Source organism: Hyperoodon ampullatus, assembly GCF_949752795.1.
Source record: "Hyperoodon ampullatus genome assembly, chromosome: 16".
In the NCBI taxonomy this organism is placed as follows: Eukaryota; Metazoa; Chordata; class Mammalia; order Artiodactyla; family Ziphiidae; genus Hyperoodon; species Hyperoodon ampullatus.
This window is the reverse complement of record NC_136929.1, coordinates 45261813-45275684: the sequence shown is the minus strand read 5'-3', so window position 1 is coordinate 45275684 and position 13872 is coordinate 45261813. Positions and strand designations below refer to the sequence as shown.

The 13872-nt window shown below is 36.4% G+C and overlaps 1 protein-coding gene across 1 annotated transcript in view; it reads right to left on the bottom strand.

Annotated features, from left to right (window-relative positions):
* DIAPH3 (diaphanous related formin 3) overlaps positions 1 to 13872 on the bottom strand; it is a gene marked incomplete at both ends in the record, with an annotated part of 534203 nt that overhangs the window by 455843 nt on the left and 64488 nt on the right. The window contains one exon of the mRNA XM_079721707.1: positions 2240 to 2344. Within this exon, the coding sequence (XP_079577833.1) occupies positions 2240 to 2344 (105 nt within the window). The remainder of the gene's footprint in view (positions 1 to 2239; positions 2345 to 13872) is intronic.

Below are 13872 nucleotides of genomic sequence, written 5' to 3'. Positions count from 1 at the left end.
CAAAGTCCCCACATCCTCTCTAGAACAACCTATCTATGAACTTTGTTTTTCTCAGAGAAACTTTTTCAGTACTCATTGACCTAAATATACTAGCATAACAAAGTCCATATCCTAGAGTTAATAAAATGTGTTTTTACTTCCAGAGCAAAAATAGATGACTGGTCAGCTTGAACTTTCCACAATGTTAACCATTTGCTGAATTATTCAGAACCCTCCTAGGAAAAGCCATGACTCTCCACACACCAATTAAATGCTTTAATCATACTTTGGATAACTAATCTATTTCAATCCTGATAATCTAATTACTTAATTCTGGTAAATAAATTCCAGCCCAAGTCCAAAATAGAGTATTAAACTTTAAAATCAGCGAATGTAAGCTGAAACAGATCCACTGTGAAGAAGTTCAAAATGGTTTATTCTATTAAAAAGTCAGTTTATTCTATTAAAAATTCTGTTTGTCTGAAATTCCAGAATTAAACTGCACTATTATGCTAGGGTTTTCTATACCAGTTCTAACTAATGTATTATCTCTTGTAATTATATTAAGTGGATTCATGCTTGTTGGATTTAAAATTCCCTAACAGGAGACTCTGCCCTGATGACTCTACATAAAACAGGTACACCATCTCCACTCCCCCTGCATTTTTTTTCCCCACATCACATTTCACCTCCCATTACATGTGTTTGTGTGTTTCTGTCATCTGTGTCTCATTGCTCCATAGGATACAATGACACACTATCTTGGTGCTCAATCGCCAGGGCCTTAAATACAGACACTTTTATTAAGTGCCTGACATACAGATGCTTAATAAATGTGTTGAGTGAACAAATGAATGTCTTAGAAATGTAGACTCACTAATAAGAAATTTGTATTTTTACTGAGGTACATTTACTTATATTTTTAATTGTGGTGTAATGATTTCAACAGTAAGAATTTCAACAGTAAATCACAAAGAAAAATAAAAAACAAACAATTGTTACTACAACCACTGCTACCACAAGAGGCAGCCACCAGTTAAAAATCTGTTACGTTCTAATCACAGAATAAACAATTTAATTCTAACAACAAGCCTATGCTGTAGGTATCAGCCCCATCTTATGGACGAGGGGACTGAGGATCAGAAAGATAAAATAAGATGTCCAAGATCAAAACACGGAGCTCTGACTCCTAAATCCCCACTGTTAATTTGTGATGGCCAAGTATCATCAAGGGACAAAAGCAATTCACATCTCAATGGCAAGATACAGAGCCCATAGAAAGAACTGGGAAAAGCACAGTACTCAGTGAATTCTACATCTGAACATCAGGCAGCCAAAAAACGAGACATGTTTAAAAATTAAACATCACTTGAGTCTTTCTTCCAAAAGAAATACCTCAGAATCACTGACTGGTCTAGTAGATAAATGGAGTTAAAGTATAAATAACTTATATTCTTATAAGCTGGCCTTGGGTTAAAGTATCCAGTGAAAACTACAGTGTGTTTAGTTATTTTTCTCCAATCCAATTCTATTTTATGTTCAGCCAAAAGCATTTCCTACTGTCTTTCTACCGAGCCTTGCTTCTTCATTAGCTTCCATTTTATATTTTTCATCCAATCCACTTAGTCGCAATTTTTTTAATGACAACAAAGCTAATTTGTTGTTCCATGAAATAAATATAATTGATTCTGTGTGCCAGTCATGTTTCTCAGACATTTAGTTATTACTTCCACCCACATATTTCATGTTTCCCTAGAAAAGTGGCAGCCACGTGGATTCTTAATGCTCCTTTCAGTGTCTACATTTATAATTTGTTACAAGCTAATTTTATCCACAGGGACACTCACATTAAAGATATGCCTCTAAGCCACTATTATGTATCCTGATTTAGGTAGTTAGAGTAAAATCAGTCTCACTTTTCTACAATACAAGTATTATCCCAGTTTATAAGTGACATTAGAAATCAATACCCATCTTAATTCACTAACAAGGAGGGGTGTCCTAGAGTGAGTGGACCAAGCAACCACAGTGCTTCTTAACAGTGTGAGTGGCCAAACAGCAAAAGCAGTTTAAAAGTTATAAGGTGAGAAATACTTTCAAATTAAACAAACTTATTATAATACTTGTACCTTTAATTATACATACAAAAGCTCTATGATTACAGTTACCTGCAAACTTAGGCACTCCATTAGGCAAATGTATTGTTTTCCATACCACAACATGCTTCAGCAGTACTTCTCAACTTGAAAGTTTTACTTACTGTCTTGGAAGCAGTATTAATGTACTGCAGCAGCATTTCTTTTTTGATGCTGAAGTCCTTTTCCCGCAATGGTGCCTTTTTATCTTCATTTAAATTCATATCTTCCTGGAAAACACAATTAAAAAGCCTCGTTTTAGAATCTAAGTAGAGCAACAGTTCTACATACACAATGAACAGAAAATCAATAATTTGTGACTAAAGCAGCATTAACTGTTTTGGAATGATTTACATGTAGCTCTGCCAGGAGAAAAAAGAGAAAGGACCTGGAGATACAGAGAACAGAGTATTCTAGATCATTTTAGCAGGTAAAACACTTACCAGAAAAACTTTTTAAATTCACAGCAGGCTAGTAAAATTACATTCACATCACTATAGATAATTAGACAGTTGAAGATTTCTGCCTTCCATAAGCTTATTAGGATTCACAATTTATATATAATTGTGAAATATATATATTACATATAAAAATATATTTATCTATATAAATTATAAATATTATATATTATATACAATGTATAATATTTATAATTTATATAGATAAATATATTTTAAAATATAAACATATTTTTACAACAGCTGTACCTGAAGCCATCTTGCACCATTCTGAAAGCGCTGCTCCATATATCATAAGAATTAAAAGGTAAATAAGCCAATCCCTGTCCAGATTCTGATAAGCTACAAGCACATACCAAATACCTAATACTGATCCTAGCAAAAGGTGAAGCATCCTACAGTTTTAACTGTCTCTTCTCCACCCCTATCAAAAATATTCATTAATTAATTTATTGCATGTTCTAAATCACATAAAAGTGGCACTCATAAAAAGAAGTACCACCTAAAAACCTAACATTTCTCAACAGCACCAATCAAAATAAAGGTTTAGGTAAGCTAGATCTTGCTACAGGCCTAATTCTGACTAAAACATGCAAGTCAATGATATCCACATAAAGATATGAATTGCGACCAGAATCTATCAGCTCAGTTGACAAAGGAAGGGAGGCTGAGGTAAGACAAAAATGGCCGAAGGAGAGGGCAGCTCAAATGGATTTCCTCCTGATCTTAGGCTTGGGTCATCTGTGTGCAGTGTAGGACATCTTAATGTATATAACCTACATATCCACTCAGAAACGTGCCCGTAAAAATCGGGACTTTGGATCACCTAGGGAGCCCAGAAAGTTAAATTTCTTCTAAGTTTTATAAGGGTCCTACAATTCAGACACTGTAGTTTATGCCTTTAGCTGACTCGGTTTTTGGCTACCAAAACTTTGAAGCAATTAAAAGTCAAAATTCCCTTCATTTCACCTTGATACAAAATAAGATCTTAGAAGTTGTCCCATTTGACACTCCAATAAAAGGTAGCAATTAGTAATGTCACTCTTGGCTATTCTGGTTAGAAATATCCTATTATGTGAATAATGGTTTATTTTGTTTCTTTTTTTTTTCTCTAAGCCAGTGATTTTCAATACACCTTAACACCACGTAGGAAGTATTCTGGAAATGTCTCGGGGCATTTTGGTTGTCATGGTGACTGAGGTGATGCTACCAGCATTTACAGGGGAAAGGTGTGCTAGACATTCTGCAACACATGAGCTAATCCTACACAATAAGAAACTGTCCTGCGTCTCACAGAGAGATACACAGAACGAGAGAGGGAAAACCATAATTATCTACGCCTAGACTCTAATTCAAGGAAATTAGATGTACAACAGAATTAATATGTAAATTGTTACATATTTAATACTTTATATATTATGTAACTTAATATACATTGAATTTTCCAAGAATCCAACTACTCTGTACATTATAGTTACACTGTTTTTGTTTTACGCTTTACCATCATTTGTATTCCATTTCTGAAATTTAGGTATCCCAGGACAATGCTGCTTGTGGTATCTGAATCAACAGAACAACACACCTATATCAACCTACATCGTAGCTGTTGTACTCACAGTGGCATGAGGCAAAGACTCCAGAATGTGACTTTATTGTGCCTTCTTGAGTAGTCGATGGCCAAGTGTTTACAATGAAACACATACTGTTTTATTATACAGTACAGTAAGGCATTATATGTTGATTTTTTTAAAATTATGAGTGGAGACAGCTTATATAATCTATAAAGAATTTAACTAAGAAAAAGTAATGAGGAAGTTAAGGAGCAATTGTTATAAAAGGTGTGTGTGAGGGGCACCTAAGAGCACAGAGAACATCTGTTTTAAATTATTCACTGTATTTTTTATTTTCTGTCTAATGGCCAAACGTGACCCAGCCTCTTTAACCAGCAAATTAAAATACTTAATAGATATAGAAAACTAAAAAACAGAAAACCCATTAGCTGTGGCTGAAATCAAAATAAAATTTTAAGGTGGAGAGTTGTAAGAAAGAAAAGGCTACTGCTTTCTTTCTGGAAAGGCATCTTCGAGATGACATGAGCTTATACACAAAAGTTGTATGTTTGGAATTAAGGAAGAAACCCAGAGTTCTCCCAACTTCTTTCCTCTGGCTTACCCCACCTCTCTTGTCTAAATATGACACTCAACTCCATAACGAAAGTTTGATGACAGTGGCTGCTTAAAAACAAGAGGAAACAAAGAAGAAATGATACTACAGAGAAGTTTGGAATCACCTACATAATCGCACAAACCTTCCAGGATCACTCACTAGGTATGTAACTTCATCTAACAGATGGTCCTTCTCTTTACATCCAGGAAGAAATGGCACTCAAAAGAGTAAGAAAAGTTCTGCCCTTTACAAAAGGAAAAAGAGAAATAAGGGAGTGATGGAAAGAAAAAAAAAGTATGTATCTATGGAACAGGGTACAGAATTTTTAGAATGGATTTTGAATCTTTATCAGTGGAGAACAGGGCTAAAAAAGAAGAAAACTCTACAAGATACTGGCACTGAACCTCTGAGGGTCACAGAGTCCTAGTGAAATGTATTGGAAGCTTTTCCCAGAAAATGCACATCCATATTTTATGTTACAGTTCCAATTCAAGTTAAGCTGAACATCTTCCAAAGCTATCCAAGAACCTGGAGGTGGGAAGCAATGTGGGAGCCAAGCATCTCTATTTAATAAGCCCCTGCCTTGAGGCAAAACCTTCAGCATGAGATTTTGAATATCACATAGTCTAGACTCCATGTATGTATTACACAACAGAAAATACAGGCTCATAGAAATGAAATGACTTTTCAGAGCTATCTGGTTGTTAGAAGCTTGAGAACTGGAGCCCAGACACCCAGTCCAGTGCAGTTTCCAGATAACTGTAAAGGGTCTCTTGTGAGCAAGTCATCAGTTTTCACATTAGTGAGTTCACAGCTGCTTAGTATGATCATATCGCATTTCCGTTGTCTTAGGTCACGTTCCCTAGAGGCAGACCTGGGACAGGGATGCAGGTGCAGGTGATTAATGAGGGGGATGCTCTCAGGAAAAGGGGACTGAGACAGGGACATTCGAAAATGTGGCCTCAGCTGGATTCTCGCTTCAGCCTGAAGTGCCCAGCAGTAGATAGTACCTGGAGGGAGAGGCCAGCCTTGACACCACCCAAGTCAGTCAGCCTTTAGCTGCAGGATCCCAGTTCCCTGAGGCCAAATCTCTGGATTAAGAGGGCAGCTGTGAACCACCAGGAGCCAACACTCACACCTGGGTACGCCTGCAACCAGCCTGGGAAAGGGCGTCTTGGAGGGGCACCAACAGTGTCCACTACACCATTTGAAAATAACTTACTTTATATTATAATAAGGCTTCTTTCTAAGCAGAACTGAATAATACAGAAACCCACATTTATGGCCTACACAAGCAATATAAACTTCTGTGTGTTAACCAGTTCTTCCATTCAAATGTAGGTCAGGACATGTAGTACACTGTATAGATACAGAATGATACTGTAGCTACAGAGTTTATAACAGCCCTGAAAAACAGCTTACTTCAATATATATCTATATATTGATATATATGTAACTCAATAAATATCTGTAACAAATAAAATAATAAACAGGAAATACATAGAACACACAATTGTACAAGGCCTGAGGAATGATTTGAAGGAGGCTAATATTTCAGTGGGTATGAGATAAATATCTATTTCTTTAAATGGAAAAACCTGATCAGTTGGCTACTTAACTGAATATAGCTCATTTAAAAATATTTTTTGAGTAGTCATCAATCAAAACTTTGGTGTCTGTCAATCTGAAGAGTAATTATTGGTTTTGTTGTGAAAGTTCTATTAATACCTTAGCAACATACATTATGAATTAACTCACTTATAGCACTACCTTCATATACATGCTTAAACACAGTTTTTTGCCTGGGGAAATTGGGAGTTGCAGCATCAAAAAGTAATTTTCCTCTAGTTAATTACTTTCTAATTAAAAACTATACTTAAATTGAATCACTGTGCTACTTCACTTTGTGAGTCTGACTGGCACTAGGGGCAGATTTCAGAAATACAGGGAAGAAATACTGAAGAAAAAAACATTAAGGGGCATGCTAAAAAATAAGCAGGATTCTTGGAAAGTGTCAAGGTCATGAGAGATGAGGAAGTACCACTGATCAGGAGATGAAAGAAACATGGCAAACCAAACATAAGATGTGATGCTGGGCTGTAACCTAGAACAGGAAAAGCACATGAGTGAGAAAACTGCTAAAATCTGAATAAAGTCTGTGGTTTAGTAACTACTGTACCAACATTAATTTCTTAGTATTAATAATTGCACTAAAGTTATATAAGATGCTGGCATTAGAGGAAGTTGGGTGAAGGGTATAAAAGAATTCTCTGTACTATTTTTGCAACTCTTCTGTAAGTCTAAGATTATTTCAAAATAAAGTTTTTTAAAAACTAAATTAAAATATTCATAAAAATTCTGCTTTAAAAAATAATTTGAAAAGAACAAGAAAAATGGAACATCTTACATTCTTTAAAACTACAGTAGTTTTTTAAACATCCACTAAATAAAAGTTTGTAGTGTATTGGCCACAATAAATACACACAAACTTGATGGAGGGGAGGGAAGTAAAGAAACCACTATCAAGACAAATCTGAGGCTACCGAGAGGAAGAGTTAAGACACAGGTAACAGAAGTCCATTCCAAACCTAAAGGTCGGGCATCCTTCGGAATTTTCCAAAACACAAAGTTCAAGTTGCTCACATGTCTTCCCATTTTCATTCCAAATCTGCTCTCTGGACCATCCTTCTCACTCATTCTCCGAGCAACACTTGCTACACCTTTTCACAAGGACCTGGTATTTCTATAATCTTAAATGACGGTTAAGTCTGAGCCAGGCACTCTGCTAAAACACTTATAAGCATAATTTATTTAATACTCAGTAATAACCCTTTGAGGTATGTACTATCCTCTCTTTATGGATAAGAGAATTGAAACTTAGGGAAATCCTATAAGTTGGCCACAGTCCTGTAGCTTAGATTTGTCTCTCCATTCTTATTTCCATATTATTTATCTCCATTATCTAAAATCCCACTTCCGCTGGGGCTAATGCCATCTGACATGCTCGGCAGCCAACACCTTGTGTTGACTCCTCTGCCAGCCCATGCCTTCACACCGACAACCAGCAATCTTCATTTCCACTTTCCTCAGCCACGGTCTTCATGACCACCCCTGAGCCTTTTCATTAGCTAAAAACTGTTCCACCTCTAGTATAATCATAATCTCCAAGATCCTTTTCTCTGACCTCAATCTTCTATCTTTTCACTTCTCCCACTCCCAAGCCACCTATTTTTTGACCTCAATAAAACCTCCAGTGTCGTGACCCCCTCCATTTTCTCCCAATTAGGCTCTTATGGTCCATCACTTCCTACAACATTGATGGGAAATCCTTGTGGTCTCTCCTCACATTCCCTAGAGTACTCATTTCAAACTTGCCATGCTCCAGGAGCTATGAAACCATTGCTTCTACCTACCATTTTCAGTAAGCAAATTTTAATTTCCTCCATGAAAAGGAACCTATAATTCAATTTCCTGTTTCCTCTATTACCAATGTATTTGCACACTAATTTTTCTGTGCCAACTCTTGCCTCTATCCAAAGATAATCCCATTCATTTATGCTCTGGATCCTCTTTCCTCTCACCTCCTAAAAGGGCACTACACATCAATTACTCTGTTTTAATCCCGTTTCACTAAATTCTTCTCAGTTGGTTGGGTCTCAGTATATAAACATGTTAATCCTTAATGGATTAAAAATTAAAAGAAAAAAGCCTCCCCTCAACCCTAGCTCTCCTTTGTATATGCCTTTCTTTTTCCTCCTTCACAGATAATTTTTAAAAGAACTTTTTTCTACACTTGCTGTCTCTTTTATATTGCATATACTTTTTAGATATTTGTCAAATGAGATATAATAAAACTTCCCAAATAGAATTTGCTAATCCTATTTTGGGACAAACATGAAATGCAGGTAATTTTCTGGGAAATGGAGCTGGAGCCAGAGATAATACTCACAGCCCCAGCCTTGAAGAGTAATGGAAACAAAGTCCAGCTCCAGAGGCAGGGTCTCCAGGCAGTGGTACTGGCACAGGTAAAACTGGCCAAGCTAAAATCCATCATGTCTTCAGGGAGCACTAGCAGAACCACACACAACCTCTGTGACCTGGAACCGTCAATGTGTGGGTGAGCTGTGCAAAGCAGCACCTGCTTGAGAGGTGAATAGCGCTGAGATCCTACCAAGACTTCACTCACCAGGCTGTGTGACTTTGTGTGGCGCTGTGTCCTCTCAGAGGAAAGAAGGTGTACACATTTTTCTAACTTGCACAAAGACACCAGATGGGTAGTTGTGGCCCTGACCTGGAAACCAGGTCAATGACATGTAGTCAAGCCAGCAGCTTTTAAGATGCTCCAAAGGATTTTTCCTATGTGTCAGATGGGGCCAGAAGTTCCCACAAACCAGGAAAATCCAAGTTTGCTACTATCTTTAGACACCTTGACTCCATCCTAGGCTGATAAAATACCAACACAAAATAAATACCTTCTACTTCTTCTCTGGCAAAACTGAGAGAGAAAAAAAGATGTAATCTTAATACTCATGCACATACATGCAACTAGTGAGCACCAAGGTGTAATCAAGCAGAGAATGGCAAACAGAGAGTGGACATTTTTTCAACTGAATTACAAACATTAGACTCACTATTTTCATTCATGGATGTGGATTTTACAAGACAGCATGTTCACTAAATTTACATGAATCAAGTTGAGTGGGATAGTTAATGCCATGGAGAGTCAGACTAAATTTAAAATGATTGGCTTATTTGGAGAATTAAGTGAATACACGAGCAGCAAATTGAAGATGGTCAGGTGTGAGGAAATTTACCCAGAGAGGAAAAACACGACAGACAGGCAGAAGCATGACTAGAGTTATAAAATGTATCCTGGAAAAACAGTACAATAATGGATCAAAACATTCATGAGGATCAATAAGCATAATATTAAACGGTAAAAATTGGAAGCACAGCAATATCAAAACCAAACATTCTGATTAAGTCAACAGTTATCATCTCATTTCAGTAGTGTTCAGTGCTTTGTTTCATGGGTTAAAGCCAAAATAATTGTTCTTGGTAGCAGTTTTGCTAATTTTTTTTCACTACAGCCACAAATTGGTTATACAAGGTCCACAATGATCCCCTAATTACTTCTCCTGAGACCTCAGAGCTAACATCCTACAAGAGCAATTTTACCCATACTTCTTCTAAAAGTATAATTCTGTCCTTCACCACATTGGAATTCATCTTCCATATCACACAATGTCAAAAGGTCTTGCTGATGTTTATCCCTACTGAGGAATGTTCTTACTACCATGAGTGGTTTAGTGCCAAATAAAAACATCAAAGATTTCATGATCTCATTCCAGGTAATTATGTACTCCCAAATAGTGCACATTAACTACATGAATCTCATGTAGTTCTGCAATTTAATATACTGTATTCTTAGATTAGGCTTAAGTAAAATTAGAAAACCTGTAAAAGATAAATACAACCAAAACCCTGGAACTTGGAATTAAATTTATTACTACTTTTTAAAATAAATTTATTTTCGTTTGTTTGTTTTATTTATTTTTGGCTGCGTTGGGTCTTCATTGCTGCGCATGGGCTTTCTCTAGTTTCAGGGAGCGGGGCTACTCTCTGTTGCGGTGCGTGGGCTTCTCATGGCGGTGGTTTCTCTTGTTGCGGAGCACGGGCTCTAGGCGCGTGGGCTTCAATAGTTGTGGCACACGGGCTCAGTAGTTGTGGCTCGCGGGCTCTAGAGCGCAGGCTCAGTAGTTGTGACGCACAGGCTTAGTTGCTCCGTGGCATGTGGGATCTTCCCAGACCAGGGCTCGAACCCATGTCCCCTGCATTGGCAGGCGGATTCTTAACCACTGCGCCACCAAGGAAGCCCTATTACTACTTTATATTGAAGATGCCCATAAATATGCTAAAGCTATAAAACAGCTTATCTTTCTTTGTCCATCATTTTTACTATGTTCTTATATTAACCTTTATATAAGGTTTTATAACCTTTATATAATCCTTTCATTTTTTTTTATATAACTGTGATTCTAAAGAGGTCAGATTTTTTGGTTTCATCAATAGTGGGGTTGGATTCACTGTTCTATCCACAATGTCCTTACTCAATCCCAATTAAAATTAACAGGAAATCAGATAGCTAACTCATTAACAGGACAGCGCCATAAAATAGCATTTACCCAGAGTTTTAAAACAAACTCATAAACGTTGTTATTCAACCGAATATTCTAACTGGAGCTTATAGAAAGAGTGCAAACTATTTCAATTTGAAACCAAATTACAATTTAACCTAATGCCAGTATCAGGGAATAAACAAACACAGAAGAAACTTAAATATCACTTTTTTTCTCATATGCTATAAATTTTAGCAGAATAGACAAGAAATGAGATGAATATGCAGCATGCCGCACAACTCTACTTTGGAATATAATCTGGCTGAAACTGTTCAAGCTTATGCATAAGCACCTACAATCACAGGCAACTGTTACATAATCCAGCAGAAAAGAACACTGCTACTTATAAAAAGGGTTTCATTCACTTATTTGCTTTTCAACTTTTCTAAGCAAAGCCATTTCTTTGTAAATTACATAAAGGATAAAATGGTTATTTCACAAAGCACAAAGGCTGACTTTTCTAGAGAAGAATATAATACTAAAAAAAAGCCTTCATCTTTTGGAAAGGCTGTACCTGCACACTTCCTAATTAGTAAAAGAGCAAGCTTAAACATTATCATAACTTTTATCCTTTTAAAACTCTCCTTTCTAACCATTTGACTGGTTCCATGAACTCCCACCAGGCAAAATCTAAGGCTCCTAAATCATTTATTTTCTCATTTATCTGGATCTAGAAGAAACGACGAGGCACTGACATTATCCCCCTGACAAACACAACCCATGAATCAAGTTGACAATAGCCTTACACTTCTACCCTCTCTTCCTCCTCCTCCCCCATTTGGATTATTATTTGGATTGCTTCTAAACAACCTTTCCCTGAATTTTTCAATTTCTACCTGAAGGAGAGGGAGATGGGTGACAACTAATAGATCAGAACAAAGCATTACCATAGAACCACTCTCATTTTATCTGGTCAACCCAAAATATACTTTTATAGTTTATAAGAAATAAAAAACACCCATGATACGGAAAAGTAGATTTGTAAAAAATGCTAATACTTGAAATAAGCGAACTGCTAGTAAGAATCTACAGCAGTCAATTAATTGGCCCTTAAAGAACTAACACAAACGAGTTTTCCTTGGTGTTTCATTAAGACTCCTGGTGACCCTTAAGACATCACTTACACATCCAATACAATAGGTGTTCATTTGTCTGACTGAAGAAATAGCTATGCATAAATCTTTAACACCAACAATGAAAGTGGAAAAACAGATTAAAAACGAAAAAAGAAAATTATCTTTAGTGTGTACCCAAAGAGTGGCAATGTGGAATAAAGATAGCAATAAGAACCATCCTCCCACGAACTGTACCAAAAAGAATCAAATTCAATTTTATCAGTTCACTTGAGCTTTTTTTTCTTCCTCTGGACCTTAGTTTCAAAGATATCTGAGTTGACTACAAAGCTAAGAACACAAAGACATCTCAGTATTTAATTCTATGTGTACTAATTTATATTTTTTCTTGCTTAGACATGGTATTCACCAAAGCAGAAGAAACAGACTAACTCATTCAACAATACATGAAGTATGCACTGTGAAGACATGAAGGGAACAAAGATGAATAAAGTTAAATGTTCATAGTCCAATAAAATAGAGTTCTTATGAAAAGATTAGAAAACTGATCTAATGACATAATAAATAAAAGAAAACAGAAATGTATCATACATAGTCACTCATTTAATCAGTAATGGAGGATATACTCAGTTTAAAGGATAAAAATTAGCAGAACTACACGTCAGCCTCATTGGAAGGCGAGTCTAGTGAAGGGCTAGCCAACTTAATTCAAATAACTGAAATGTAAAATGAATAAAAGGCCTTTACCAAATACTTCAGGAACAGGAAAAAAAAAATTAACTCTTTTCTGGGGTTTTCTACTCAGTGCAATGAAAGGAAAAAGAAAGGAATAAGAATAGGAAAAGATACAAAAGTTAGTCACAGATATTCTGATTACATACATAGAAAAATATGAGGAACTCTACAAAGAATAAAAACTGAGAATTCGGGGCTTCCCTGGTGGCGCAGTGGTTGAGAGTCCACCTGCCGATGCAGGGGACACGGGTTCGAGCCCTGGTCTGGGAAAATCCCACATGCTGCGGAGCAACTGAGCCCGTGCACCACAGCTACTGAGCCTGTGCGTCTGGAGCCTGTGCTCCGCAACAAGAGAAGGCTGTGACAGTGAGAGGCCCGCACACCGTGATGAAGAGTGGCCCCCGCTCACCACAACTAGAGAAAACCCTCGCACAGAAACGAAGACCCAACACAGCCAAAAATAAATAAATAAATCATTTAAAAAAAAAAAAAAGCTCTAAAAAAAAAAAAACACTGAGAATTCAATAAGATTACTGAATACCAAAAGCAACACACAAATTAATAATCTTAGTAAAAATGTTAATTTTTTTAAAATACTAGTTACATTTTAGAAATAAACCAAGGAATAAAGCTCATAAAAGATGTACATGACCTCTAGGGAGAAAATTATAAACTTTACAGTTCAGGAACAGAGAAAATTGAAATAAATAAATAGATAGATATAAGATATCCAGTGTTCACAGAAAAATTTAATATCACAAAGGCATGTATCCTGTCTAAATCAATAAATTTATTGCTATTCCAATCAAGATCCCAACAGGGTTTATAATAAAACTTAACTAATTGATTGTAAAATTAATATAAAATCACAAAGGGGCCAAGAAGAGCCAGGACAATTTTGAAGAAGGGACAGGGGTCCTAGATATGAAGGCTTATTATACAGTCATATAAATTAAGACAATGGATATAAATGCAGAGCTAGACAAACAGACCAATGGACAAATCAAACCTCAGAAACAAACCTACATATGAGCAATACCTTGATGTATAACAGTGGAGATATTACAAATGATGGACAAGAATGGCTATTCAATAAATTCTGCTAGAAAAACTAGTTATCCATGTAGGAAAAGTATTGGATCCAATC